Genomic DNA, 27,703 nt, shown 5'->3' with positions numbered 1-27,703 from the left:
AGATAAGGAATAAATTGAGAGCAGTTCTGAACTTGTTGAATTTACAGAATCCAGTTAAAGAAGATTTGTAAGGCAGGGAGGCCAGGAGATAGGCAAGGAGTAGAGATTTGAGTGTTATTTGAAATCAGATTGAGCAAATAAAATTGGCTCAAGGAAGAGCATGTAGAAGAGACAGAAAAGAACAGGATGAAGAAGCTCTGTAGTTTAAGGAACTTGGGAAATTCTTTTTTTTTTTTTTTTAATTTATTTATTTGATGTGGGACTCTATCCCAGGACCCTGAGATCATGACCTGAGCTGAAGGCAGCGGCTTAACCCACTGAGCCAGCCAGGCGCCCAAGCATGATTTCTTTTATATAAAGTTCAGTATAGACCACAGTAATAAGGAAAGCAGGAAAAGTTTGAATAAAATTGTTAAAGATAATAATGGAAGTAAAACAGTATTTCTAAGTATATTTTATATAATACAGTCTTAAGTACTTATAGAACTAAACAAATGAATTAAATATTACAATTGGGCCTTTGGCTTTCATTTGTATCTCTTTAAATTAATACATTTAATTGAGCCAGAATAGTTGGTGTTTGTGCATGGAGGTTTTCTTATCAGGGGAAAATGCGAGGACATTTTATATTTGGTTATGTATGGTATTTAGGAGACAGAATTGGGTAGACATGGTTGGTTGCTGACTAGGTTTGACTGAAGGAGAAGAAATGATCAAAGATGACCCAGGTTTCTATTTAAACAATTGAAGGGATGCTGTTACTTGCTGAGATAAGGAATAAATTGAGAGCAGTTCTGAACTTGTTGAATTTACAGAATCCAGTTAAAGAAGATTTGTAAGGCAGGGAGGCCAGGAGATAGGCAAGGAGTAGAGATTTGAGTGTTATTTGAAATCAGATTGAGCAAATAAAATTGGCTCAAGGAAGAGCATGTAGAAGAGACAGAAAAGAACAGGATGAAGAAGCTCTGTAGTTTAAGGAACTTGGGAAATTCTTTTTTTTTTTTTTTTTAATTTATTTATTTGAGAGGGAAAGAGTGAGCAGAGGGATGGGGAGAGAAAGAATCTTCAAGTGGACTCCCTGCTGAGTGGGGAGCTTGACAGAGGGGTCGATCCCAGGACCCTATGGTATGACCTGAGCCAAAATCAAGAGTCAGATGCTTAACCGACTGAGTACCCTGGTACCCCAGGTTCTTGGGGAATTCTAAGGAAGCAGGTATAGTTTATGGGGGTAGCAAAGGAAAAATAGTATGATGGGAGAGAGTTGGGTGGTTTTCATGTCGTAAAACAATCTCCCATTTTAATTTGTTATTATGCCTCCTGCTATTGCTGAAAGTCTACTTTTTCTCAGTTGAACTGCAAGAAATTTTAAGTTACATTTATCAATTTTGACTAATTTTTACAGGCATTTCTAATGTTTGAGAAAAATCTCAAGATGTTTGATATTTTAAAATAAGGGAACCTAGAGATAAGATCAAGAAGAAATTTTGGCAGGGCACCTGGGTGGCTTAGAGCTACTTACATAGTCAGTGTGGGTTTGTTTGTTTGTTTTCTTAATTTTAGAGAGAGAGAAAGAGTGCGAGTGGAGGGGAGGGGCAGAGGGCGAGGGAGAGAGAGCATCTCTTAGGTGGGCTGCATGCTGAATGTGGAGCCTGACATGGGGCTTGATCTCATGACCCTGAGATCATGACCTAAGCCAAAATTGGAGTTGGACACTTGACCAACTGAGCAACCCATGTGCCCCTAAATAGCCAATGTGAATGTTGTAGCAGTTCTTAAAACTTTTTTGACTACCTTTGCATGCTTTTAGGTATCTTTATATATTCATTATTGTTTAAAATCTTTTGAAAACTTTTTTTTTTAAAGATTTTATTTATTTATTTGACAGAGAGAGAGATCACAGTAGACAGAGAAGCAGGCAGAGAGAGAGAGAGAAGCAGGTTCCCTGCTGAGCAGAGAGCCCGATGCGGGGCTCGATCCCAGAACCCTGAGATCATGACCTGAGCCGAAAGCAGCAGCTTAACCCACTGAGCCACCCAGGCGCCCCTGAAAACATTTCTTATGGAAAATTTCAAATATACACAGAAGTGGAGAATTTTATATAATAATTTCTCATTCTGTTTCAGCTGTTCCAATACTTGGCTTGTTTAGTCCCTTCTGCCCCCCACCCCAATCCCACTGTATTATTCTAAGTAAATCCTAAATGTTATATCTATAAATAGTTAAAAATACCATATTTATTGTAAATTTCTATTGAATGTGAATTGGTAAATTATTAATTTTTTACTTTTTACTTGGCTGTTTAGTATTTAAAATTACCTAGTGAAGGGGCACCTGGGTGGCTCATTTTGTTAACAATCTGCCTTTGGCTCAGATATGATCCCAGGGCCCTGGGATTGAGCACCACATTGGGGGGGGGGTTGCTCAGCAGGGAGTCTTCTTCACCCTCTCTCTCTGCTACTCCCCCTGATTATACTTTATGTCTCTGTCAAGAAAATGAATAAAGTCTTAAAAAAAAAAATCACCTAGTGAAGTTGAAGTATACATGTAAGTAATTCTGAGATACATTATACCTTCATAAAATTAATATTTTATTTTTAATTGCAGGAAAAATTATAAAGTCTGTTCCTGGAAAACTAATGAAAGAGGTGAATAACTGATTTATGTATATTCTGTAACATGATAGTTATAAGCACATCTAAATATCAGTGAACTTTTAATGGGTTATACGATTATTAAAAATTATAATCTTGATTTTTAATTTTCATATCATGATTTCTGTATCACAACAGAAAGGTCAGCATTTGGAACCTTTCATCATGAATTTTATTAATTCTTGTGAATCTCCAAAGCCTAAACCGAGTAAACCGGAACTGACTATTCTCAGCCCTACTTCAGAAAACAACAAGAAGGTAGTGTGTCTTGACTTAGAGTCATGAAGTTTGAAGTTGTCCTACTTGAAACTTTTCCATTATAGGGAATGTTGGTGTTAATGAAATGAATGGGACTTATATCTTTTATGTGAAAATCAGTTGTGCAGTTAAAGAGGGTATTTTATGCAGTGTCTGCCTCTTTAACAGATAAGTGTTTCTTTTGCTAATGGTATTTATAAACTTATGTCATTTCTGTATTGGGGGGATATTTTTAAGGTGGTTTTCTTAGGTTGTAAATCAACAACAGCCAATACTCAAATTAATTGATATAATGTATTTATATTGATTTGATGTTTATTTTATCTCATTTCAATGGCTTATGTAATATTTAATCCATTCATTAAGCAGGTATATTATTGTATGCCTATTGTTGAGTGCAAGGCACTAGAAAATGAAGATACATTTCCAGTTTGCAGCAAGCTCACTTTAGGGATTCCTGGGTGGCTCAGTCAGTTAAGTGTCTGCCTTTGGCTTAGGTCATGATCCCAGGGTCAAGTTGTACATTGGGCTCCTTCTCAGTGGGGAGTCTCCTTCTCTCTCTGCCTGCTAGTCCCCCCTGCCTGTGCCTCTGGCGCGCACGCTCTCTCTCTCTCTCTGACAAATAAGTAAAATGAAATAAAAAACAAAGGATGCTCACTTTAGTTCCAGAATAGTGCTTAGCATGGGGAGCTGTTGAGCTCAAAGGCTAGCCCTCCCCCTTCCTGCAAAGCCTCACCTTTTTGTTATTAGTATAAAAGATATTTTTCATGTTTTTCTACTTTATAACTTCCTTTTAGGTAAACAAATAGTTAATTTTTGTGTATTGATTTTTAAAAATTCAATAGCCTTGCTAGACTTGTATTAACTTTAGTAATACATCTATTAATTCTTTTAGATTTGCGCACTTACATGCAAATGCAAATGATGGTTTTGTTTTTCATGGCTATGAACTACTATACAAAGGGCATGATTTCAGTGTTTCACCATTAAACTATATAGCAAAGCATAGCTTTTTTCATAGATATTCTTTATAAATAAGGGTAAGGAAGTTTACATTCCTGTTTGTGGGTGGCCTTGGCCTATAATTTTTCTCTCTTGTTCTATCCTTGTCACATTCTGGTATCAGTTATATTAACCTTTTTCTGTTTGCTGGTAAAGTTATAATTGGAATCAGTAGTTCTTTAAATAATTGTTAGAACTGGTTGTTAAAGTCACCTAAGCCTTGAGTTTTGTTTATAGGAAGGTTTTTTTAAAAGCCTATTTAATTTCTTTAATGAATGTAGTATTCTTCAGATTTGTTGCGTGAGTCAGTTTTTTGCCTCCAAAGATTTTATTTATTCACCTGAGAGAGAGACAGAGTGTGTGTATGTGTGTGTATGTGTGTATGGTGTGTGTGAGAGCTTGGGGAAGAACAGGGAGAGGCACAAGCAGACTCCTGAGCTGAGTGTGGAGCCTGATGCAGGGCTTGATCCCATGACCCCAAGATCACGACCTGAGCTGAAACCAAGAGTGAGGGCCAATCATCTGAGCCACCCAGGTGCTGCCCCAAAATTTGTTAAGTCATGTTAGTTTTAAAATTAGCTGTCATCAATATATTTACACATCTTTATGTGTTCATTTGCTCCTTTTGATGTTCAAAAAAAGAGTTTCTTCATGAATAATGAATTTCCTTTGTGTCTAAATTTCCTTGTGTCTAAAATTAATGCAGACTTTTATATATTATTTTGGGAGGAATATGTATTTTTTATTCAATTTGGGGCATGAACATGAAACTTTAGAGGCAGAGCTTAATCTGTCTGATAATTCTGTTTTGATTGGAAAAGTATAAGTGCCTGTGCTCTGTTTACATTAGCTTTAGTGATTGTTACCTTCAGGTGTAATAAACTATTTATCTCTTTATTATTTCAATTTTTACATTAGCTTTTCAGTGATCTGTTTAAGAATAATGCAAACCGTGCTGAGAATACAGAAAGAAAGCAAAACCAGAATTATTTTATGGAGATGATGACTGTAGAAGGAGTCTATGATTACCTGATGTATGTAGGTAGGTAAGATACATGTGGTTACTGCGAAGACCTATTTTTCATTTATGTATCGTTTCTTCTGTGATACAAATTAATAATGCTCTTCACTACTGTCCCATTGTAACTTCTTTTTAAATTGAAGATACTTCTTTTATAAGAATTTTATATAATTGGGTCTTGAACGTACTAAAGTTACTAACGTTTACAAATAAAATATTGACCGTTTATGGTTTTTTATACTGGAGAATGTTTAGAATATCTGTTTATCGTAACAAAATATTTCATATCATCCTTCTCAGGACGGGTGGTCTTCCAAGTTCCTGACTGGCTTCATCATCTCTTAATGGGAACTCGAATCCTGTTTAAAAACACCCTGGAAATGTACACCGACTACTATCTTCATTGTAAACTAGAACAACTGTTCCAGGAGCACCGTTTGGTCTCACTCATAACACTTCTCAGAGGTTTGTATTTTGTCATGTGTTTGTTTCATGTTTAATGTGCTTTTGTGTCTTGCTTTTCATTGGTTTCCTAGGATTTCTGTAATGAAGTAATTTGTAACAGGTAAAAATTCTAGTGAATATTTTTTTGTCTCTTTTTAGATGCTGTATTCTGTGAAAACACTGAACCTCGCTCTCTCCAAGATAAGCAAAAACGAGCAAAACAGACTTTTGAAGAAATGATGAATTACATTCCAGGTATAATATTTAAGTAGTTTAATATAGACAAGCATTTCTTTGAGATCACAATGTATAGCAATTTTCTTTTAAGATTCTATTTGGAGAGGATGCCTGGGTGGCTCAATTGGTTGGGCGACTGCCTTCGGCTCAGGTCATGATCCTGGAGTCCTGGGATCAAGTCCCATATCCAGCGCTCTGCTTAGCAGGGAGGCTGCTTCCCCCTCTGATTCTCCTCCTCTCATGCTTGCGCTCTCTCTCTCTCAAATAAATAAAATCTTAAAAAGATTTTATTTGGAGAGAGAGAGCAAGCACATAAGTTAGGGGAGGGGCAGAGGAAGAGGGAGAGAGAGAATCTCAAACAAACTGCACCAAGTGTGGAGCCTGATGTGGGGCTCAATCTCAAAACTCCAGATCAGGATCTGAGCTGAAATCTAGAGTTAGATGCCTAACCAGCTGAACCATCCAGGCACCCCACAAGGTATAAATTGGATTATTGAAACTAATTTTTATTTTGAGTTACCATTTTAGAAATAGTTACAGAAACCAAGTAAAATTAACTTATTAGTTAATTAAATTTGGTTTTTATGATATATGAACTATGAACTAAGAAAGGCTTTTGCTAATACAGTAGCCAGATTCTTGTAGCAGCAACTTCAATCAGACTGATGTAAGTGATATGTTTGTGGGACAGTTGGAATCCTGCCACCCGCTATGCTCTGAGAAGAACTACAATAGTGTTTATGAGTAAAATATCAGAATTAATTAATTTGTTCTAAATTTACTGGTCCACATGTCAGGCACTGTGTGGAGAGCAAGGGCTATAAAAATATACTTGAGTAGTTCCGTCTAGCAGGAAGACAGGTATACAGACAAAACATACATGTGATGGAGGCATGTTCAAGTCACAGAGTATCTCAGAGGAAGAGAATGATCACTTCTGTAAAGGAGGTAGGCTTGAGCCATAAGATAAATGAATGGTAGTAACCTTTTATAGAGTGGGAAATAGAAGGAAAAAACATCAAAGGGTCAAAGCAGAGGATACTTAGTTTAGAATATTTTGAGTGTTAATTGCCTGTACATTATTCAGGAGGAACTGTCTAATAAAGGGTTAGATATCCATCCAGGTTTTGAAATAGAGAAACAAATGGTAAAAGATAGAGATAATGGGAGTTATGTGTAGTGGATAATCATGCCCAGAGAGAAAATACAGAGTAGGACTTGAAGAAGCCTTTGGACTGTGTGTTAGAGAATCCTCATCATTGAACAATTAGTCTCTGAATAGTCCTGCTGCTCTTTATGAAGACCATTAAGTTAAATCCCTGATCTGAATATAAAAGTGAATAGAAGCTATTTTGGGCTAAGTCTTCTGTAGGTAAATGATGAAATAATTTCTTACCTGTTTTGTAACAGCAGCCCTTAGCATTCATGGCTTTAACAGTCTTAGTTTTGATATTAGAGACAACACAGAAGCCAGTGGATGTATTAATTTATTATTTTGCTGAGGCACAAATCTGAATCACATTTACTTAAAGACTCCTTTGGAAGGAGTAATTTAGTGAGTAAACTTAGCATGTTTTCCTTTTGTTCTCTACCCCTCGTTTCTTACTCAGGGACTCGTAAAGGATCTGAAAGGATCACTTATGCTTCATGCATCTTAACTGGGAAATTCTATGTAGTATTGCTGAATTAGAGGATTCATAAAGATCCATATCAGGCTACATGTCATAAAAATATCAAGGATCTGCTATGCTTATTATAAATTTAATTTGGCCTTTGCTTCTTAGGGTTAGATTTATCTCCTAGAAGCAAACATAAGGTGAAAACTTTTTAAGAACATAATTAATAGTTTTATTATGTTGGGGGACAGGGGAAAGGACAAATATTTGAACACTTTCTTAAGAATAATTTTATTTTCCTCTTCTGGGGAAAACATTCAGAGATTTTTTTCAGTAAGTACTGACTCTTTGGTACGAGAAATGATACATGACAACTGTGCAATCAAATATGTATCAGAAATTTTTGGATCCTAAATTAGTGTTTAAACATTTCCCCAAAAGATCGTTCTGTAAGATGGTTAGTAATAATTACACAAAAAGTACAAAAGTAAATTCAAGATGTCATAGCCATTGAGGAAAGTCAATGTTCAAAAATTAAACTTCTTTACTAATATTAAGATATTCAAACGTTATGAAAAGTATGTAGAGTAAAAAATAGAAGCCATTTCTCCCTAATCAGTTTGGTATTAATACTCACATTTTTCTGTGCATTTCTGTACATGTGTGTACAAATGTATACACAGACTTCTAGGATTTGGTTTTATTTGTTTTACCTGAATGGGATAACATAATATGTATTATTTTCTAACTGTCTTTTATCACTTAATAGTATAAGTGGATTTCTTTATTGCAACATTCCTCAGAGCTTGTAGTATACTTTGTGCATTGTGAATCTACCAAAGGGCGAGTTTCTTAACTTGACTGTAGAAGCCTTTTTTCTAGGAGCCCCTCGCAGAACACTAGTTTAGGAAATGCAGATTTATAGTTTTTGTGTAATACCTGGGAAACAGGGTGAAGATTTTGCTTTCTGGGCCAGTTAATGATGAGTCTGCTTATAATGTAAAATGTTTCACATTTGGTTTTCTCTTTTAGATCTGATAGTCAAGTGTATCGGTGAAGAAGCCAAGTATGAAAGCATCCGACTTCTCTTTGATGGCTTACAACAGCCAGTTCTCAATAAGCAGGTAAAATTCATCAAAGCACGTTAACTAGTGTTGGCTAGGTTTTTTTTTTTTTTTATAAACATATAATATATTTTTATCCCCAGGGGTACAGGTCTGTGAATCGCCCGGTTTACACACTTCACAGCGCTCACCAAAGCACATACCCTCTCCAATGTCCATAATCCCACCCCCCTTCTCCCAACCCCCCTCCCCCCAGCAACCCTCAGTTTGTTTTGTGAGATTAAGAGTTACTTATGGTTTGTCTCCCTCCCAATCCCATCTTGTTTTTCATTTATTCTTCTCTTACCCCCTTAAACCCCCATGTTGCATCACCACTTCCTCATATCAGGGAGATCATATGATAATTGTCTTTCTCCGCTTGACTTATTTCACTAAGCATGATACGCTCTAGTTCCATCCAAATTGTCGCAAAGGGCAAGATTTCGTTTCTTTTGATGGCTGCATAGTATTCCATTGTGTATATATATACCACATCTTCTTGATCCATTCATCTGTTGATGGACATCTAGGTTCTTTCCATAGTTTGGCTATTGTGGACATTGCTGCTATAAACATTTGGGTGCACATGCCCCTTCGGATCACTACGTTTGTATCTTTAGGGTAAATCCCAGTAGTGCTATTGCTGGGTCATAGGTTAGTTCTATTTTCAACATTTTAAGGAACCTCCATGTTGTTTTCCAGAGAGGTTGCACCAGCTTGCATTCCCACCAAGAGTGTAGGAGGGTTCCCCTTTCTCCGCATCCTCGCCAGCATCTATCATTTCCTGACTTGTTAATTTTAGCCATTCTGACGGGTGTGAGGTGATATCTCATTGTGGTTTTGATTTGTATTTCCCTGATGCCGAGTGATATGGAGCACTTTTTTATGTGTCTGTTGGCCATCTGGATGTCATCTTTGCAGAAATATCTGTTCATGTCCTCTGCCCATTTCTTGGTTGGATTATTTGTTCTTTGGGTGTTGAGTTTGCTAAGTTCTTTATAGATTTTGGACACTAGCCTTTTATCTGATATGTCATTTGCAAATATCTTCTCCCATTCTGTCAGTTGTCTTTTGGTTTTGTTAACTGTTAACTTTGCTGTGCAAAAGCTTTTGATCTTGATAAAATGCCAATAGTTCATTTTTGCCCTTGCTTCCCTTGCCTTTGGCGATGTTCCTAGGAAGATGTTGCTGCGGTTGAGGTCAAAGAGGTTGCTGCCTGTGTTCTCCTCAAGGATTTTGATGGATTCCTTTCTCACATTGAGGTCCTTCATCCATTTTGAGTCTATTTTTGTGTGTGGTGTAAGGAAATGGCCCAATTTCATTTTTCTGCATGTGGCTGTCCAATTTTCCCAACACCATTTATTGAAGAGGCTGTCTTTTTTCCATTGGACATTCTTTCCTGCTTTGTCGAAGATTAGTTGACCATAGAGTTGAGGGTCTATTTCTGGGCTCTCTATTCTGTTCCATTGATCTATGTGTCTGTTTTTGTGCCAGTACCATGCTTTCTTGATGATGACAGCTTTGTCATAGAGCTTGAAGTACGGAATTGTGATGCCACCAACTTTGGCTTTCTTTTTCAATATTCCTTTGGCTATTTGAGGTCTTCTCTGGTTCCATATAAATTTTAAGATTATTTGTTCCATTTCTTTGAAAAAGATGGATGGTACTTTGATAGGAATTGCATTAAATGTGTAGATTGCTTTAGGTAGCATAGACCTTTGCACAATATTTATTCTTCCAATCCAGGAGCATGGAACATTTTTCCATTTCTCTGTGTCTTCCTCAGTTTCTTTCATGAGTACTTTATAGTTTTCTGAGTATAGATTCTGTGCCTCTTTGGTTAGGTTTATTCCTAGGTATCTTACGGTTTGGGGTGCAATTGTAAATGGGATTGACTCCTTAATTTCTCTTTCTTCTGTCTTGTTGTTGGTGTAGAGGAATGTTGGCTAGGTTTTTTGAAGGACCCACAGTAGGGTGTCTGGTATATTATTAATTGTGAAGTGACACTACATTAAATCAAGACAGTGCACGTCAGCCATTCAGATAGAGAAAACACTATTTTATCTCCTACTCTTTTTTGCTGATTATTTTTTTAAATTAAATTTTCTGTTTTAATTTCAGTATAGTTAACATACAGTGTTGTATTAGTTTCACACATACATTATCACAGTTCAACAATTTTACACGTTACTCAGTGCTCATCGTGATAAGCACACTCTTTAATCCCCGTCACCTATTTCCCCGTCTGCATACCCACCTCACCTGTGGTAGCCATCAGTTCTCTAGAGTTCAGAGGTGCTTTTTTATTCTTTACAACATGAGTTGTTTTGACTTCAATCATATACAAAATTCATGAAATAAAGCAAAAATTTAAAAATTAAGAATTCCATTATTTAGATTACATAGAATAAATTATATATATAGTTCAGTCTGTGCATATTTTGTTGAGATCTTTATAGTTAAAATTTTGTGTACTGCTTGTGTCTTTAACATTTATGCAGCATAATAATAAAATGTACACATATGAAGACATGTGTATCTGAGTTCTATTCCCAGCCTTCTCGTTTAGAGGTAACCACAGTCCTGAATTTTGCTCTTATCATTTTTATGGCTTTTATCTAATGCCTTAAAATTTTTTTTGTGTGTGTGCTTTAGCTGACTTACGTTTTATTGGACATTGTGATACAAGAACTATTTCCCGAGCTCAATAAGGTAACAGAGAAGCAGTAGTTTTATTCTTAATGTTTTTAATGATATGCTGACATCTTAATTAGGGACACAAAAATCAAGGAAACCCTTGTGGCTATGATCCTTTTAAAAATAAACAGCCTTAATATATGACTCCTTATATTTTCTTTTTTCAACATGGTTAGACATAGAGTTGGTTTTGGGGGGATAGGAAAGGAATAGCCTGTGTTTTGACTTTGTTCCTTCCTAATTATAAGCAGATAGGAACATTATACCCTGCAGAATCTTTCCGGAGGAAGGTTTAAGTTTAAATCCTAGCACTAGAAAGTTCCAAGCTCTTTAGGTTGTTCTCTGTATGTAACACTGAAGGCTATATAAGTTAGACTTGAGTGTTTTGGGGCAGTTGAGCTTACGTAAACCCAAGAGTACAAAATGAGTTGGAATTGGAGAATGGTAATAATATTATTGTATTGAATCTGGAGGGGATATATATAAATCTATATATATCTATATATATCTTTCTTAGGTTAGGATATTTATACAGTGGAATCATTAGGCACTTCACAAATGAACCCTGTTTTGTTGTCTTCTATTAAGTAGATCTGTTTCTACTTTTAGGTACAAAAAGAAGTTACCTCTGTGACTTCCTGGATGTAAGCATTTGGATTTGGGAAAGAATACCAGATAGATAACAAATTTCTGCTGTGCTAGTGTAGTATTTTCTTTTACTTTTGTATATTCTTGTATATATCATGTAATCCAGTGTCTGAAATTTTGATTTTTTGTTTTAATAAAGACTAACACAAACTTAATAATGGTCACAAGTGATTGGGTTTCATAGTCTCTCTTTTTTTTTTACCCGTTTTCCAAGTTTTATAACAGCTGTCATTTGTTGTTGCCGTTTTTAAAGAGATAATTCATAATCCTCTTAGGGCAAACAGATAAAACAATACTCTTTGTATTCTCTCACTTTGAAAATATTTATGTTTAGTATGGAGAAACAGGAGTAAGATCTGTTTTGCTTTCTTATTTAGAGTTAATACATTTTAGTAGATTTTTTTTCTTCTTATTCCTATTTTCTATATTAGTTAACTACGTGCCTGTAAAGAAGACATTCTTTATGAGTTTTTCATAAGAAACAAAGGACTACTCCTTACTCTTTTTTGGATTGACAATTATAGCCCTTTTGAAATGTGAACACTGACTACTTACAGATGTTTGTGATTGTGGGGTTGCAGTTGCATTTTATTGAATGAATGTAGTAGCTATATTCCAAAATCTTATGTAAACAGTTTAGTCAAGTAGATTTTTGGTTTATGTCTGTTGTCTCTCCACACAGAAAATAATTGTATTTCTTGAGGAAAGTTAATTTAAAATTTTAGAGTCAATGTTCAGAATTGTACTCACAATTCCCTCCCACACTCTACTTTTCTTCTTGAAACAAATTTGTCTTTCAAGATTGAGAGTTTTTTATTTGCTAACTGGTTGTAGCATTCATTTAGAATACATTTACTGAGTTTCAGCTATGTATTAGATACTAAGCTAGGTAATACGAAACTAAATACAATTTAGAAATTAACCTATTTAATACTATTCACTTATTTTTTTCCCAAGGTATTAAAAAATGGTTATTAGGTATTACAGTTTTTGAAAAGACTTTGTTAGTAGTTTTTTTATATTTTTAATTGCTTGAAAATTCTAGAATATATATGAGTTTCTGTGAATCAGTGCTTTAATACCAAGCCTTAAACATTTACTAATTTCTCAGGGATAGGTAGAAGATGAATCAGGTTAACTCTTCATATTTAAATCCATAGCATTTTAAATACTGTTATTTAAAATGTCATGGTAAACTGGAAAAATAAAATATTTTACAGCCCTTTTTATGCCATTCTTACATACTGTCCTATAAATTGTGATATTCTCTTTATTTAGATGAGGAAAATGTTGTTAGGAGTGCATCATTCTGCATGGGCTGCCATAATGAAATACCACAGACTGGGTGGCTTAAACAACAAATTGATTTCTCACAGTTCTGGGGGGTAGAAGTCCAAGAAGAGGTGCTGACAAGGTAGATTTCATTCTTGAGGCCTCTTCTTTTGGTTTGCATTTGTCCACCTTCTCACATGTGCCCCTACCTCTTTGTGGAGGTGTGAGGGAAGAGAGAAGGAGATCTCTCTCTCTCCTTCTTATAAGGCCACCAGTCCTATTGGATTAGGGTTCCACTCTTATGATCTCATTTAACCTCGATTACCTCCTAAAGGACTCATCTCCAAATATGGAGAATTTTTGTGTTAAAGTAGTTTTGGGCTTCAACATTAGAGGTTTTTGTTGTTGTTGTTGTTTTAAGATTTTATTAATTTATTTGAGAGACAGAGCATGAGCGGGGAAAGAGACAGAGAGAGAGGAAGAAAGACGGGGAGAAGCAGAATCCTTGAGGATCTGGGAGCTCAACATGGGACTCAATTCCAGGACTCCAGGATATTGACCGGAGCTGAAGGCAGATGCCTAATGGAACCACCCAGGTGCTCCCAACATAAGAATTTTAGGAGGATACAATTCAGTTAATAGCAGTGGGTAAGCTCTTATTTACAGAAAATATGTGTAAAAATCTACACATACAAAAGTAATCATTCACATTATAAAAGAAAAAGGAACTAGATGCAGTCTCTGTCAGCCAGGCATTTATCTACATTATCACATTTTATTTTATTTTTATTTTTTAATTTTTTATTTATTTTTAGAATTTCTTTTCAGTGTTCCTGAATTCATTTTTTATGCACCACACCCAGTGCTCCGTGCAATACATGCCCTCCTTAGTACCCACCACCAGGCTCATCTAACCCCTCACCTCCCTCCCCTCCAAAACCCTCAGTTAGTTCTGCAGAGTCCACAGTCTCTCATGGTTCATCTCCCCCCACCGCGCCACTTTCCCCCAACTCCCTTCTCCTCTCTATCTTCCCATGTCCTCTGAGTTATTTGTTATGCTCCACAAGTGAAACCATATGATAATTGACTCTCTCTGCTTGACTTATTTCACTCAGCATGCTCTCTTCCAGTCCCAACCATGTTGATACAAAAGTTGGGTATTATCCTTTCTGATGGAAGCATAGTACTCCATTGTATCTATGGACCACATCTTCTTTATCCATTCGTCCGTTGAAGGGCATCTTGGTTCTTTCCACAGTTTGGCGATTGTGGCCATTGCTGCTGTGAACATTGGGGTACAGATGGCCCTTCTTTTCACTACATCTGTATCTTTGGGGTAAATACCCAGTAGTGCGATTGCAGGGTCATAGGGTAACTGTGTTTTTAATTTCTTAAGGAATCTCCAACTGTTTTCCAAAGAGGCTGCACCAACTTGTATTCCTACCAACAGTGTAAGAGGGTTCCCCTTTTTCCACATCCTCTCCAACACATGTTGTTTATTGTCTTGTTAATATTGGCCATTCTAACTGGTGTATGGTGGGATCTCAATGTGGTTTTGATTTAAATCTCCCTGATGGCTAGTGATGATGAATATTTTTTCATGTGTCTGTTAGCCATTTGTATGTCTTCATTGGAGAAGTGTCTATTCATGTCTTCTGCCCATTTTTTGACATGATTATCTGTTTTGTTTGTGTTGAGTTTGAGAAGTTCTCTATAGATCTTGGATATCAGCCCTTTGTCTGTATTTATCATCCATCACAGTAATTGTGAGATGATACTATTTCTATATAAGTAAGGATATTAAAGCCAGAGAGAGGAGTGAAGTTAGAATTCAAACTTAGATTTGTCTTTCATCTTAATGTGATTGTTAGTGTTGCCCCATAAAAGAAGCTTTTATTTCCAGAAGTAGGCACTCTTTGGATCCTTTTTAAAAAGCATGTTCTCCAGTCATTTCAAGTATTTACTTTGTACATTACTTTCTCTCTATCTTTATGTGTGTCCTCTAGTACATGAGCTTCACATTTTGAAATGTGTTTGTAGACACAACGATCAGTGTTTCTGGTTGAGGGGATAAAATGAAAAATAGATGGAAAGATGTTTTCAGATTTAAAAGGACATTATAAAATTGTGTTTTCTATATAATCATTTATAGATACCCAAAGGTTCTGAGAAATGATTGAAAGCAAGCACTTAAATTACCATTTATTGACTTACTAAAAACCACTTGATTTACAATAGAAATATAAATAGAAGTCCAATTCCCCACTGTTCTTAGCAGATTGTGTAATGATGTATATACAAGTTGTAATTTCAGATATAGTCAACATTAGCATAATGATTGACTTAAATGAATGGATGAAAAAATGAATAGGTATTCCCTTTCAGGTCTGCTTTTTGTAATGTATCCAGTAATCTCTTTGACAATGCTGGATATACAGAGGAGAAATCTTTAACCTGCGGCCTGTGAGTTCCAGGGAAAAATAGTTTATTTTTATTTTTTTTTCTTAACTTGATATTTATGGTTTTTTTCTGCCAAACACTTCAGGTAATGATTGTGTATTTCAGTGACACCCTATTTAATTAAAGCAGTGGCAGGCAGAATTTGGCCCTCAGGCTATGCTTTGCTAATCCCTGATGTAGAAGAACAAAAGAGGGAAGAAAAGGAATACTGTTAGAAAAATTACAATTACCTTCATATTAGGGAACGGGGGAATTGAATCTTTGGAGAAAGGCAACCATCTTTTTTAAAAAATTTAAATTCAATTTAATTAACATGTAGTTGTTACTGGTTTCAGAGGTAGAATTTAATGATTCATCAGTTGCATATGACAACCAGTGCTCATTCCATCAAGTGCCCTTCTTCGTGCCCATCACCCAGTTACCCACCCCTATCTGCCTCCCCTCCAGCAACCCTGTTTGTTTCCTATAGTTAAGAGTCTGTTATGGTTTGTCTCCCTCTCTGATTTTGTCTTATTTTTCCTTCCCTTCCATGATGTTCATCTGTTTCGTTTCTTACATTCCACATGTGAGTGAAATCATATGATACTTGTCTTTCTCTGACTGACTTATTTCACTCAGCATGATACCTTCTGGTTCCATCCACGTCATTGCAGATGGAAGATTTCATTCTTTTTGATGGCTGGGTAATACTCCATTGCATATATATACCACATCTTCTTTATTCATTCATCAGTTGTTGGACCTCTGGGCTCTTGCCATAGTTTGGCTATTGTGGACATTGCTGCTACAAACATTGGGTGCAGGTGCCCTTTCAGAATACTATGTTTGTATCCTTTGGATAAATCCCTAGTAGTACAATTCCTAGGTCATAAGGTAGCTCTATTTTTAGTTTTCTGAGGAGCCTCCATACCGTTTTCCAGAGTGGTTATATCAGTTTGCATTCCCACCAACTGTGTGAGAGGGTTCTGTTTTCTCTATAGCCTTACCAATCTTTCCTGACATATTAATTTTGGGCATCCTGACCAATGTGATACTATGTGGTTTTTTTATTTCCCTGGTGCCAAAGGATGTTGAACTTTTTTTTTTTAAATGTGGCTGTTGGCCATTTGTATGTCCTTTTTTTTTTTTTCCTTAAAGATTTATTTATTTATTTATTTATTTATTTATTTATTTATTTATTTATTTGACAGAGATCACAAGTAGGCAGAGAGGCAGGCAGAGAGAGAGGAGGAAGCAGGAAGCAGGCTCCCTGCTGAGCAGAGAGCCTGATGCGGGGCTTGATCCCAGGGTCCCAGGATCATGACCTGAGCCGAAGGCAGAGGCTTTAACCCACTGAGCCACCCAGGTGCCCCTTGTATGTCCTCTTTAGAGAAATGTCTGTTCATGTCTTCTGCCCATTTCTTGACTGTATTTTTTTGGGGGGGGGGGTAAACCACCTCCTTTTGACTGCATCAGATAAGAAAATTGGTGCCTTTTGACTTGTTATACTTGAGTCAAATCAGCTTCCAAAATGTATCCTGTTTTACCAGTACAAAAATAACAATTATTATAATCTTCCATTTGCAAAATGTGTAAGTCACAGAAGCTGGTGGTTGCTTCAGGGTTGCCCCAGCTGATTGTATGTATTGTGCCAGGGGACTGTTAAAGGGATGAACTATGTCCCCTGAAAAGATGGCAGGGGCTTTGGTCCTCATCCCCAGTACCTGTGAATGTGACCTTATTTAGAAATAGTGTTTTGCAGGTGACCAAAATGAAGTCATTATAGTGGGCCTAATCCAGTATGACTCTATCCTAAAAAAAGGGGATAGAGGGGTACCTGGGTGGCGCAGTCAGTTAAGCATCCAGCTCTTGGCTTCAGCTCCAGCTATGAACTCAGGGTCATGAGATCAGGCCCTGCGTCAGGCTCTGTGCTCATCAGGGAGTCTGCTTGAGAATCTGATTTCCCCTCTCTCTCTGCCCATCCTGCTTGTGCTTTCTCTCTTGCTCTCTCAGATTAAATAAATAAATCCTAAGAAAAAATGAGGGGGGACATGGAGGCAGACATACTGAAGGAAAGGGATCTAAAAACATGGAGAAAATACCATGTATAAGGCAAGGAATGCCTGAGTCCACCTGAAGCTGGGAGAGGCTTGGAATAGATTCTCCACCACAGTCTTCAGAAGAAAAGAACCCTGCCAAGTTGATCTTAGACTCCTAACCTCCAGAATGGTGAGATGATAAATTTCTGTTGTTTAAGCCATCCAGGTTGTGTCATTTTATTAACAGCAGTCCTGAGTAATGAATCAGGAACCTTTCCTAATTTTGACAAACCTAGCTATATATCCACGGGACTGCACAGTCCTTGAGGGAGAAACTTTTTCCAATGGACGACTACTGACAGCCTCAACTCTCTTCTAAGAAATCAGATTACTCTTTGTTGCAAACTGCTGAAGGCGGCTTTGCCACAAAATGGATTTAATGTATTCAGTTGATCAGTGTGTAACAGTTGGTTTATTGTGTTATCAGTATGCTTGAAGATTCTTAGATGTACAACCAGTTCAGATAAATTAAAATCCCCAACATTGTCTAGCTTGATCATTTTTATTTTTAGTAAACAACTACAGGCCTCAAAACAGTTTCTGCCTTAGATTCTGTGCCTGAAAGCCAGAAAATGTAACAATAGTATTACTTAAAATACCCTTTATTTACTGTGTTCTTTTACCTAAAAATTGTGTGCTTTTTTCCTATATTTTGTTTGAGGAAGGGGATAGGGAGGATTATCAGATAGCAAAGGACTTATGATCAAGGGAAATGATACCGTTGATAAACTGTCAAAGTTTTCCTTCAGTCATATCATCTCAGATTATAGTGTTTGCTTGAGAGAAGAAATAACTACCAAAGACAAGGAGCATGTCCAGTTTTATTATACAATTGAATCACTCAATTCAATCTATAATTGTAAAGTGTCTGAGGTCATTTCTTAAGCCACTGCACAATACATGCACATATATTTAGAAAACTTAAAAAAAGTCCTTCAAAAATTTGTGCTACAGTAGGATTTATTCTGTTTTATTGGCCCAGCCTAAAAAATGTACTCCAAATTTACCTTTCTCTAATTTTCCTCTTATAATCTCACTGACATTTATTTATAGCTAATCTGTATATGCATAACACTGAGGATATTATTTTATTGCAGTGGCCTTTTTAAAGATGTTACACAGTTTGAAAGTGTATTTCTTTATCAAGTGTACTTAATATTTTTAGACATTAAGAAACAAACACTGCTTCTCCAAACCTCTACTGCTATTTGCTCACTGTTCTTTAAGGTGAAGGCTCCCATTTCTTGCTGAATCATTATGCAGTGCTAAGCAGGCTCACATGGTCTCATGACCACCTTAAGCAAGTATGTGTTCTTTGGGGCATAAATCATTTCATCAGTCTGGGTATTTCTTGAGCTTCCACTCAGAGGGAATCACTCCCAGGCAGGAGTTCTCATATCTGTATTTGAGAATAATCCTGATGGAATACCACTTTAAAAAAAATCAATCCTTGTCTCATCTTCTGGATTTTCCATGACTGGGGGTGGGGGTGGGGAGGGAGAGAGAGAGAGAAAGAGAGTGTGTGTGTGTGTGTGTGTGTGTGTGTGTGTGTAGTGTGACTAGAGTAAGTACAGTGCTGGCATCTTGCTAGGGAGGGTCAGGTTTAGAATTACACCTTGTCTTAGAAAGTTCTTTAATGATACCTTTACATTAGAAGGAAAGAAGGAGCACAAAGGCAGAATTGATGGACTCCTATAAAATTATTAACAGCTAATGCCACGTCAGGCACTAAGCTGCTGCTCCTTAACAAATACCCCCTTAACAAATCTAAATGCCCTTTAGTTCTTTTTCTTCTGTAAATACATCCTGGGCCTCCTGTTCTTCCCTTGCCTTTCTCCCTGAGCCTGGACTATTTTTTGCACTGTTTGTTCCCTGACTCATTAAAGGCACATGGGTGGTACAAGAGAGAATGCTACCCTGTGTTAGTCCATTAAACTCACTTATAACAGGATCTAAAAAGGAAAAAACAGAGACCTGAAATAAAGCAGAACTTATCATCCAGGAGTTTGATGCCATTGACAGGAAGACAGGAAGCCATTAAGTATCATTCCGAACAGCAACTGGATGTAGTTGAACGAGTGCTGGGCTTGAGGTCAGAGATGCTGGGTTCTGGTCTTACATCTGTCACTTTCAGCTGTATGGCCCTGGACAAGTCTGCTCTTTCTGAGCTTCAGTGTCCCATCTGTGAAATGGGAAAAACAGTACCTGCCTTGCCTACCAAAATTATAGGCATCAAAAAAGATAATGTGCTTAAAACTCCCTTGTAAATGATAAAATGTAAACATAGTTGCTGGGTGGATTAAAATGGATATAAAGGAGAAAAATGATTTCTGTGGTTTAAAATCGTTAATAAAATTTTATTAAAATTTGCATATGTAAACTATAGATGGTTGGCCTTCTGTCAAAGGGCTCATTTTCATTTTTTTTCCCATGTATTCATTAACTTGCTGATCCTGTGTGATGGCGTCAGTGTCTTCATTTACAATCCTCTAAGCTCAGCTTCTAGGGGCCTGTGCCATTATCAAGCCAGTTCCTAAAAGGCAGACTTGAATTTCACTTGGAAAAAAATGCAGTTCCACACATTAATGGCAAGAAGAATTTTTGGCTATTGATATAAAATAATGATCACTGCCAAAAATGAAAGAAGTATTAGAGAAACGCTCCCATGACAATGACTTCCTGCAGAAAACTTGATCCGACCTTCAACCGCTGGATAAATTACTTTCATTTTTAAGATGTATCCAGAAACCACATTGATATCTTGGTCACCTAGAAAAATACATACATTATTTTAATTACAGAATAAGTAATTATCAATTAAGAGTAAGAAGTGAGAAAACCAATGTATTTCTCTAAAGTCCTCTGTAATTAGAAGAGAAATTTTCTTTCATAAGCTAGGGATAAAATGTCACAAAAGACAAAGAGTGGTAATCAAAGGTGTAAAGAATTTGATTGCTTTTTCATGTCCCAGATGTCAAATGTACCCACTGTTCACTACTAGATAATTAGATGACTCCATCAACTCTGAGATAACTCAAGAAAACGTTGTTGCCATTATTGCTTTTGAACCGTTCCAAAATAAGGGCATTAGGGAACTGGTCAAGAACAATTAGTTGAGACAATAAAAGTGGCCTCCTTCTGCTTGCCTGGTCAGAAATCATTTTCACGTAATTGACAGTGAGACAATGGAGACTTCATTTCTAAAAGAGGAGACCTGATTTTAAAAAATACCAATTGCCTGTAACTCAACAAACTCATAGGGACCTGGCAAAAATTTTGTTGTAATAATACTCCTTGACAAATTCTTTATCTGATGAGGGGTTAACACCCAAAATATATGAAGAACTCCTACAATTCAAAAACAAAAACAAAAATCTGATTAAAAAATGGGCAGAGGATCTGAATAGACATTTTTCCAAAGAAGACAGGCAGATGGCCAACTGACAGCATGAAATGATGCTCGAGATCACTCATCATCAGAGAAATGCAAATCTAAACCCGTAATACCATCTCATTGGTAGAATGGCTATTATCAAAAAAGATATGAAATAACAAGTGTTGGCAAGGATGTGGAAAAAGGAACCCTTGTGCACTGCTGGTGGGAATGTAAACTGGTACAGCCACTATGGAAAATGGTATGGAGTTTCCTCAAAAAATTAAAAAAACAAACAGAACCACTGTATGACCCAGCAATTCCACTTCTGAGTATTTGAAAAAAACAAAAACACTAATTCAAAAAGAAATATGCATGCCCATGTTCATTGCAGCATTATTTACAATAGCAAAGATCTGGAAAAAAGTGTCCACTGGTGGATGAATGGATAAAATGTGACACACACACACACACACACACACGCACAATGGAATACTATTTAGCCATAAATGAAATCTTTTCTTTTGCAGTAACATCGATGGACCTTGAGTGCATTATGATAAGTAAGTCAGAGAAAGACTACCATACGATCTCACTTATACATGGAATTAACAGCAACAAAACTGAGCTTGTCAATATAAAGAACAACCTGCTAGTTGCCAGAAGTGGAGGCGGGGGTAGGCAAAATAGGTCAAGGGTATCAAAAGTCCAGGGTTCCAGTAGAAATGAGTCATAGGGATATAATGCGCAGCATGGTGATAGAGTTAATACTGTATTGTGTATTTAAAAGTTGCTATGAGAGCAGATCTTTAAAGTCCCCCATTGTAAGAAAAAATTTGGGGGGCATCTGGGTGGCTCAGTTGTTAAGTGTCTGCCTTTGGCTCAGGTCATGATCCCAGGGTCCTGGGATCCAGCCCCATGTTGGGTTCCCTGCTTGGCAGGAAGCCTGCTTCTCCCTCTCCCATTCCCCCTGCTTGTGTTTTCTCGCTTGCTTTGTGTCTGTCAAATAAGTAAAATCTTTAAAGAAATTTTTTTGTGACTGTATTATGTTAAGTAGACATTGTGATGATCATTTCATCATATATATATATATATATAATCTATATGTCTAACACTAATCTTATAGGTCAGTTATACCTCAATAAAAATTTTATCACTAATATTTAAAAAAGAACTCTCTGCTGTGGTTCTCAGTCCTGCATTTGAATCACTGGAAGAGACTTTTGCCCCAACCCAATTAAATGAGATTCTCTTAAAAGTTCAGGCCAAGGTATTGGTATTTAAATTAAACTGCTCCCTAATTGACTCAGATGTATAGCTAGGGTTGAGAACCCCTAGGGCTAAGGATTCCTGAACCTTCTATGTGAGCTCCTCCTTTCCAATACCTGTAAGTCTGGGCTTGGGTGATGCACAGCCACCAGCCTCTGTCTCATGCCGGACTCAAGAAGACACCTTTTCAGCCTGCCCTTGCATCTTCTATTACGGAACAGACAGAAGTAGCCAGTGACTTTCCTGGGAGGAAGGACTGCTTCCTTTGCCCTAGCTCTACTCTTTACCCTCCTTGGAAGCAGTTAAAACAGCCGGCCCACCATGGTGGAGCAGAGGGGGAACCTAGCTGAGCTCCTTCCTGGAAATGAACAGAAACTCTGCATCTGTCTTGTGAGCACACTGGCTTCTGCCTCGGAGAAGAGGAAGGGGTGGTATATTCTATCAATGGACTTTATGTGCGAGTGGTTCTTTTTTGTTTGTTTGTTTGTTTTGTTTTAATTTTGTTTGTTGTTTTAATTAATTTTTTAAATGGCCCTGTGCTGATGGCATCCTCAGGGCCTCTGTGGGACTCACATCACCCAGGTATCTCCCATCAATGGACTTCCACAGGAAGTGGTTCTCAGAACTGATTTTTAAAAGTGAGGCTGGGGCGCCTGGGTGGCTCAGTGGGTTGAGCCGCTGCCTTCGGCTCAGGTCATGATCTCAGGGTCCTGGGATCGAGCCCCGCATCGGGCTCTCTGCTCAGCAGGGAGCCTGCTTCCTCCTCTCTATCTCTGCCTGCCTCCCTGCCTACTTGTGATCTCTCTCTGTCAAATAAATAAATAAAATCTTTAAAAAAAAAAAAAAAAAATAAATAAATAAAAGTGAGGCTGATGTAAAACGACCCTAAATGCTGCCAAAAATATTGACTGGGGTCCAGTATGGACTTAGAGTTTGCTCAACAAACCCACTGTGCTGAAAACGGAGAGGGGAGCCTATCCTATCCACTTCTACCTGATTTATTCACACTAAATGCTTCAAGAAAGTTTACAGGATTTTCCAGATCCAATCTAAAATTCTAGAGATGAGTTTTTTCTTTAAGCGCAAAACTCATTTATATTTCACAATTTGAATAGCTGTTTACACGTACTTAAAGAGTTTCGAAACACTTGGGGCTTGGATGGGTGGGTCTGTGTGCTGGGGAGGGGCAGGGCACACCTGGTCCAGTGCGGTGCTGCTGTTCACCAACAGAACTGGAGAGAGTCAGCAACACAGGGGTGGGATCTGGTTCTGGCTTTGCAGTTCTGGCATCCTGAGTAGCTCCTGTCTTTGGACCACTACTGTTGTCTGTGAGGACTTTGGGAGTAGGGAGAGGGAGAGACACTTGTGCTTACCAGAGTCGTGTCTTAGTGCTTCATCTTTTATCATCTGGAATCCATCTCCACCATTGGCGAGGAAGCTTGGGAGGACTACCTTATATGTCTTGTCCATTTGGAGAGGCTCATAACTGGGTACTCGACACTGGGTACAAAGAACATCTAATTTGACTACTCTGTCCCCAGGTTTTCGGGAAAGATCATACACCACCTGAATTCCTAGAAAAGAAATGAGTCTGTGTTTTCACTGGATCCAAGAGATCTAAGAAAGATTTCTGAGAGAGAGAGATTTGGGCTGAAATCTGGAATTAGGGCATTGGATTTGGTTTGCATGGAGTGTGAGCTTGAATGATATTTCATCAGGGGAGTTGAGAAGACACCGCAGCATTTGGTTAGGTCTACCCTCAAGTCCTGGGAGGTCTGAGAACCACTGGAAGGGAAAATTGGCGCTGGCTCAGAATGGGCCTGGGGTACCCATGCAGGGAGAAACCACATCTTTTTAGAATCCTAAATGAACCGGTCAACTACTTGGTTCAATGACTTTGGAACCTGAGAAATAGATGAGAGGTGCAGAACATTTTGTTAGAATTCTGAAGACTACTAAATGGTAATAATTTGGGTTTGGATGACTTTCTTATAGAACAGGTAACAACTACCCAGCACTGCTGGAGCATCAAAACCCCACCGTCCCCCCCAACTCTCTCCTGGAAAAGTACAGAATGTTTGGGTTCCCTCAAGGCAGCAGGTGGGGCTCCCTCAAGGCAGCAGGTGGGGCTCCCCCATCCTCTGCAGCCCTAATCCCAAGAGCAGGGTGTTTCCTGAGAGAGGGGACGTGACAAAGCAATCACACCATCAGGTGAGGCCCACTACCTACAGTACCAAAAAAAAAAAAAAAAGAGGCCAAAATATGGTGTCAGAGTCAAAGTTAATAAAGCTAATTTTAATTATTATTATTTTACAGATGAACTCACTGAACTGTGCAACTCATAACTGACCGATGTGTTTCATGTTTGTGTTTCAATGTTTCCCTTGTCGATTGGGGAAGCATTTGTTTTCGTTCCATTTGCACTGTGATCTGTGAGATGAGCAGGTCATGGTTTCTCTCTGCTTCCAGAGAGGTTGGACACCTGCCCCAGGTTACAGTGGAACCAGAACCAGATGTCCCAATGTGTCTAAGTAGGGGGCTGTCCCTCCCTGAAATCATCCTTGTTTAAAACTGATTGGACACTGCATGGTTCCAGGCAATTATGAATAGAAGAGAGAACAGTTGGTTTTTTTGGTTTTGTTTTTAGCAAAGAATAGTGAATGTCTAGACAACCAAGATTTTAATAGAAACTAGACCTCAAGGCAGCTGAGCTGCTTATTAGAATTTGGAGGGCCAGTTCCTGCAGAGGGTCCATCCGATGTCCAAATCAGATGTAGCAATTACTGCTCACTGCCAGGGGCTTGGGCTTTGACCCTGACCTAATCTCAGCAGTCTGGGAGCCCATGGCCATGGAAAGACTGTGCATTCGTGGGGGAAGGCCTAAACAAACCTGGTCGTGGAGGTCCTGGTATGTGGGGAGCTGAGGCAACCAGCAGGAAATCCCATCTCACGTTGAAGGGTGACTTACCGCCCACCTGCAGGAACTCTCCAGTAGACTGGCCATACCGGTGCACACTGTGTTCAAAGGCCTTCTTCAGCGTGGAGCCTTGTAATTGGATCAGGTCAAAGGTTTCCCCAAAGGGCAACACAGCAGCCAAGTTCTCCCAGGTAATTGTGCCTGAGGGTAGTTGTAGATGAGGCAAGAAGAAAAACAGCTTGAGAATGAGCTTATCCCAACACCAGTGAAGATGAGGGAGACACAAGGCTCTGGGAATGCTATTGGGACAGCATCAGCTGTGTAAGCGTTCCTGACACTTAGGGAGGGAATGGACTCAAGAGGCCTCTGGCCATGCGCTCTTCCACTGGGTAAGATGGTAGGAACTTAGAAATGGCCGTGGCTTCTGAGTCATTGGTGCTCTGCCCTGGACCCCTGGATTGCAGCTGGATCTTCAGTGGGTATGAAGCATTGCTCTGTTCCTCCAGACAGGCGATGCTTCCCTGCCACCTGTCCCTGTCTGACAATGAGCCAAGTGTGGGGCTTCACATGGAGACTACCTGATTTTGATAACATATGAGGGGCAACTGTAAGTGACCTGACTGTGTCTGTCTAGTTGGCTTGCTTTCCCCTATAATATCCTGGATATTTGTAAACGCACTAGAAAAATTTAATCCAGTAGGGTCTTTTTTTTCCAGCACAGAAGGCTGGCAACTTGTTGCTTTCTCTTTCCTGATATCAAGGAAGAGACTGTCAGTATTTTTAATTAAGCAGCATATTTAGTACTTGGCTTTGTTGAGTCAGAAGTTTAAATCAAGACTGGGTTCCAGGGCACCTGGGTGGCTCAGTTGGTTAAGCAGCTGCCTTTGGCTCAGGTCATGATCCCAGAGTCCTGGGATTGAGTCCCACATTGGGCTCCCTGATGAGCAGGGAGTCTGCTTCTCCCTCTCTCTCTGTCTGCTCCCCCTGCTTATGTGCTCTCTCTCTCTGACAAATAAATAAATAAAGTCTTAAAAAAAAAAAGACTGGGTTCGATCATGCCTAGCTGCTACTTCTGTAGCAGCTACTGGGGGGCGGCCCTGATTGAGCAGCAGTGGCCCAGAATTGAAGAGGCCAACACTGTGGTGCAGGGCTGGTGGCAGAGAGGAGCCGCGGCTCCCCATGGGCCTGGCTGGAGACAGAACATGCTGAGTTAACGACCCTAAGCCTGGAAGCATACCATTGTTCCGTTCGTCAATGGGCGACCGAATGGCACCTCCATTTAAAATGCACATGGACACATGGTTCCAGGACACGTCATCTGGGTGTCTAATGTTGTTGTTAATCTGCAACAGTAACATGAATTTACATTAGTTATTCTACATCTTCCTCCTCAGGATCAGTTGCAGGAATTTGACTGGCTCCACCGAGGAAACACGGCTGCTTCTTCCCTGCTCCCGTGGTCCTGGACACTTCTGGAGTATGATTAGAACTAGTTTTGTGCTGAGAAGCAAAGACAAGAAACTGTGACCAGTCTCATGTCAGACTTTTAGAAGCAAGTAGCTTGAAGCCCTCTTTCCTAAGACCCCGTAGGCCAGTGGGCGGTAGTGAAACCTGGCTCTTGTATTAGGACAGGGCCTCATGCAGCCTAGCCTGCCGTGCTGCCCACCCCCTTGCCATACTGTCCCCCTACTCCCACCTCCCACAGGCCCTGCACTTGCTTCTGAAAGCAGGGCCTCTTGCCAACATGTTCCCTGGCCTCCATGTCAGGTCCCTAGCCAACTCCCAAGCCCACAATTTCGGAAGCACAGAGACAGCCTCCTGAAATGGCAGGATCCTTTTCCAACCTTTTACAAAATACATGTTTCATTACCAGAAATAAAATGAATACATGATGATTTGGAAAAAAAATAGTGCAAAAGCAAAGGTTTTCTTATACTTGCCTCAGCCTCTTAGCAGAGTGGTTAGCACTGCTAACAGCTTGTTTCCTTCCAGACCTTTCTCTAGCCATTCCCATACAGGCTTCTCTTCCACTACTACTTCTGTATGACTGCCTAGTTCCGGGGAGCCAGCACCGTCTCACTTTGCAGAGTGAGACATGCCAGGTGCAGACGGAGTCAGCCCCCTGGGCGCACACAGGCTTCGGTGTGAGGCCTGAGTCTGACCCAGAGACGCTGGCTCAGCATGGCCCCCAAGGGGCTGCCATGGCCAGTCTCCCCACAGACAGTTCGAGGGGCGTTTTCAGGGGTGATGTGTTCAGCCATGGGACTTATCACATAATGACATGTTGTCATTCTCTGCTTGTGAAGGAGGCTCCCATTCATTCAAGGTCTACTTCTCTGGAGCCAAGAGGACATATCAGTGAGACAGTCTGGCCAAGTTAGGCCCAAGCACATGCATTTTCCCTACAGTGTCGACATCATCAGAGTAGTAACATTTTGTGTACTCAGACCATCTTACAAAAAGAAAGCAACATCCAGGATAGACAACTTCCGCTAAAGGCTTCAGTCCTCATAAAGCAATAAAGTGATGGGCTGCTGGGCTAGATCAGGCACCTTCCCAAGGTACTCAGTATGATTCCCCCCCAGGCTTTAGTTTGGGCACTGATTTTTTTTAAAAATCCTCAGGTCTAATGATCAGGTTATCCCTCCTTGCAGCCT

General features: G+C 38.9%; 2 protein-coding genes across 7 annotated transcripts in view; one reads left to right on the top strand and one right to left on the bottom strand.

Moving 5' to 3' along the window:
- Positions 1-26,903, top strand: part of SNX14 (sorting nexin 14) — a 99,931-nt gene extending 73,028 nt beyond the window's left edge. For 5 of the 6 annotated variants that reach the window (XM_059401019.1, XM_059401015.1, XM_059401016.1 and 2 more), the window contains 8 exons: positions 2,605-2,645; positions 2,790-2,909; positions 4,830-4,953; positions 5,233-5,397; positions 5,536-5,631; positions 8,262-8,353; positions 10,988-11,044; positions 11,639-11,848. In XM_059401019.1, coding sequence (XP_059257002.1) covers positions 2,605-2,645; positions 2,790-2,909; positions 4,830-4,953; positions 5,233-5,397; positions 5,536-5,631; positions 8,262-8,353; positions 10,988-11,044; positions 11,639-11,677 — 734 coding nt within the window. In that variant the 3' untranslated portion in view covers positions 11,678-11,848. Of the gene's footprint in view, positions 1-2,604; positions 2,646-2,789; positions 2,910-4,829; positions 4,954-5,232; positions 5,398-5,535; positions 5,632-8,261; positions 8,354-10,987; positions 11,045-11,638; positions 11,849-26,440 lie in introns of those variants that run through there. The other variant, XM_059401017.1, reaches the window with a different exon arrangement.
- Positions 18,291-27,703, bottom strand: part of NT5E (5'-nucleotidase ecto) — a 48,962-nt gene continuing 39,549 nt past the window's right edge. Inside the window, exons 6-9 of the mRNA XM_059401020.1 lie at positions 26,284-26,389; positions 25,098-25,247; positions 23,503-23,703; positions 18,291-20,256 (exon numbers count right to left, since the gene is read on the bottom strand). Of these exons, the coding sequence (XP_059257003.1) occupies positions 20,093-20,256; positions 23,503-23,703; positions 25,098-25,247; positions 26,284-26,389 (621 nt within the window). The 3' untranslated portion in view covers positions 18,291-20,092. The remainder of the gene's footprint in view (positions 20,257-23,502; positions 23,704-25,097; positions 25,248-26,283; positions 26,390-27,703) is intronic.

This window comes from Mustela nigripes, chromosome 5 (genome assembly GCF_022355385.1).
Source record: "Mustela nigripes isolate SB6536 chromosome 5, MUSNIG.SB6536, whole genome shotgun sequence".
Taxonomy (NCBI): domain Eukaryota; kingdom Metazoa; phylum Chordata; class Mammalia; order Carnivora; family Mustelidae; genus Mustela; species Mustela nigripes.
This window is presented reverse-complemented; position numbering and strand designations above follow the sequence as displayed.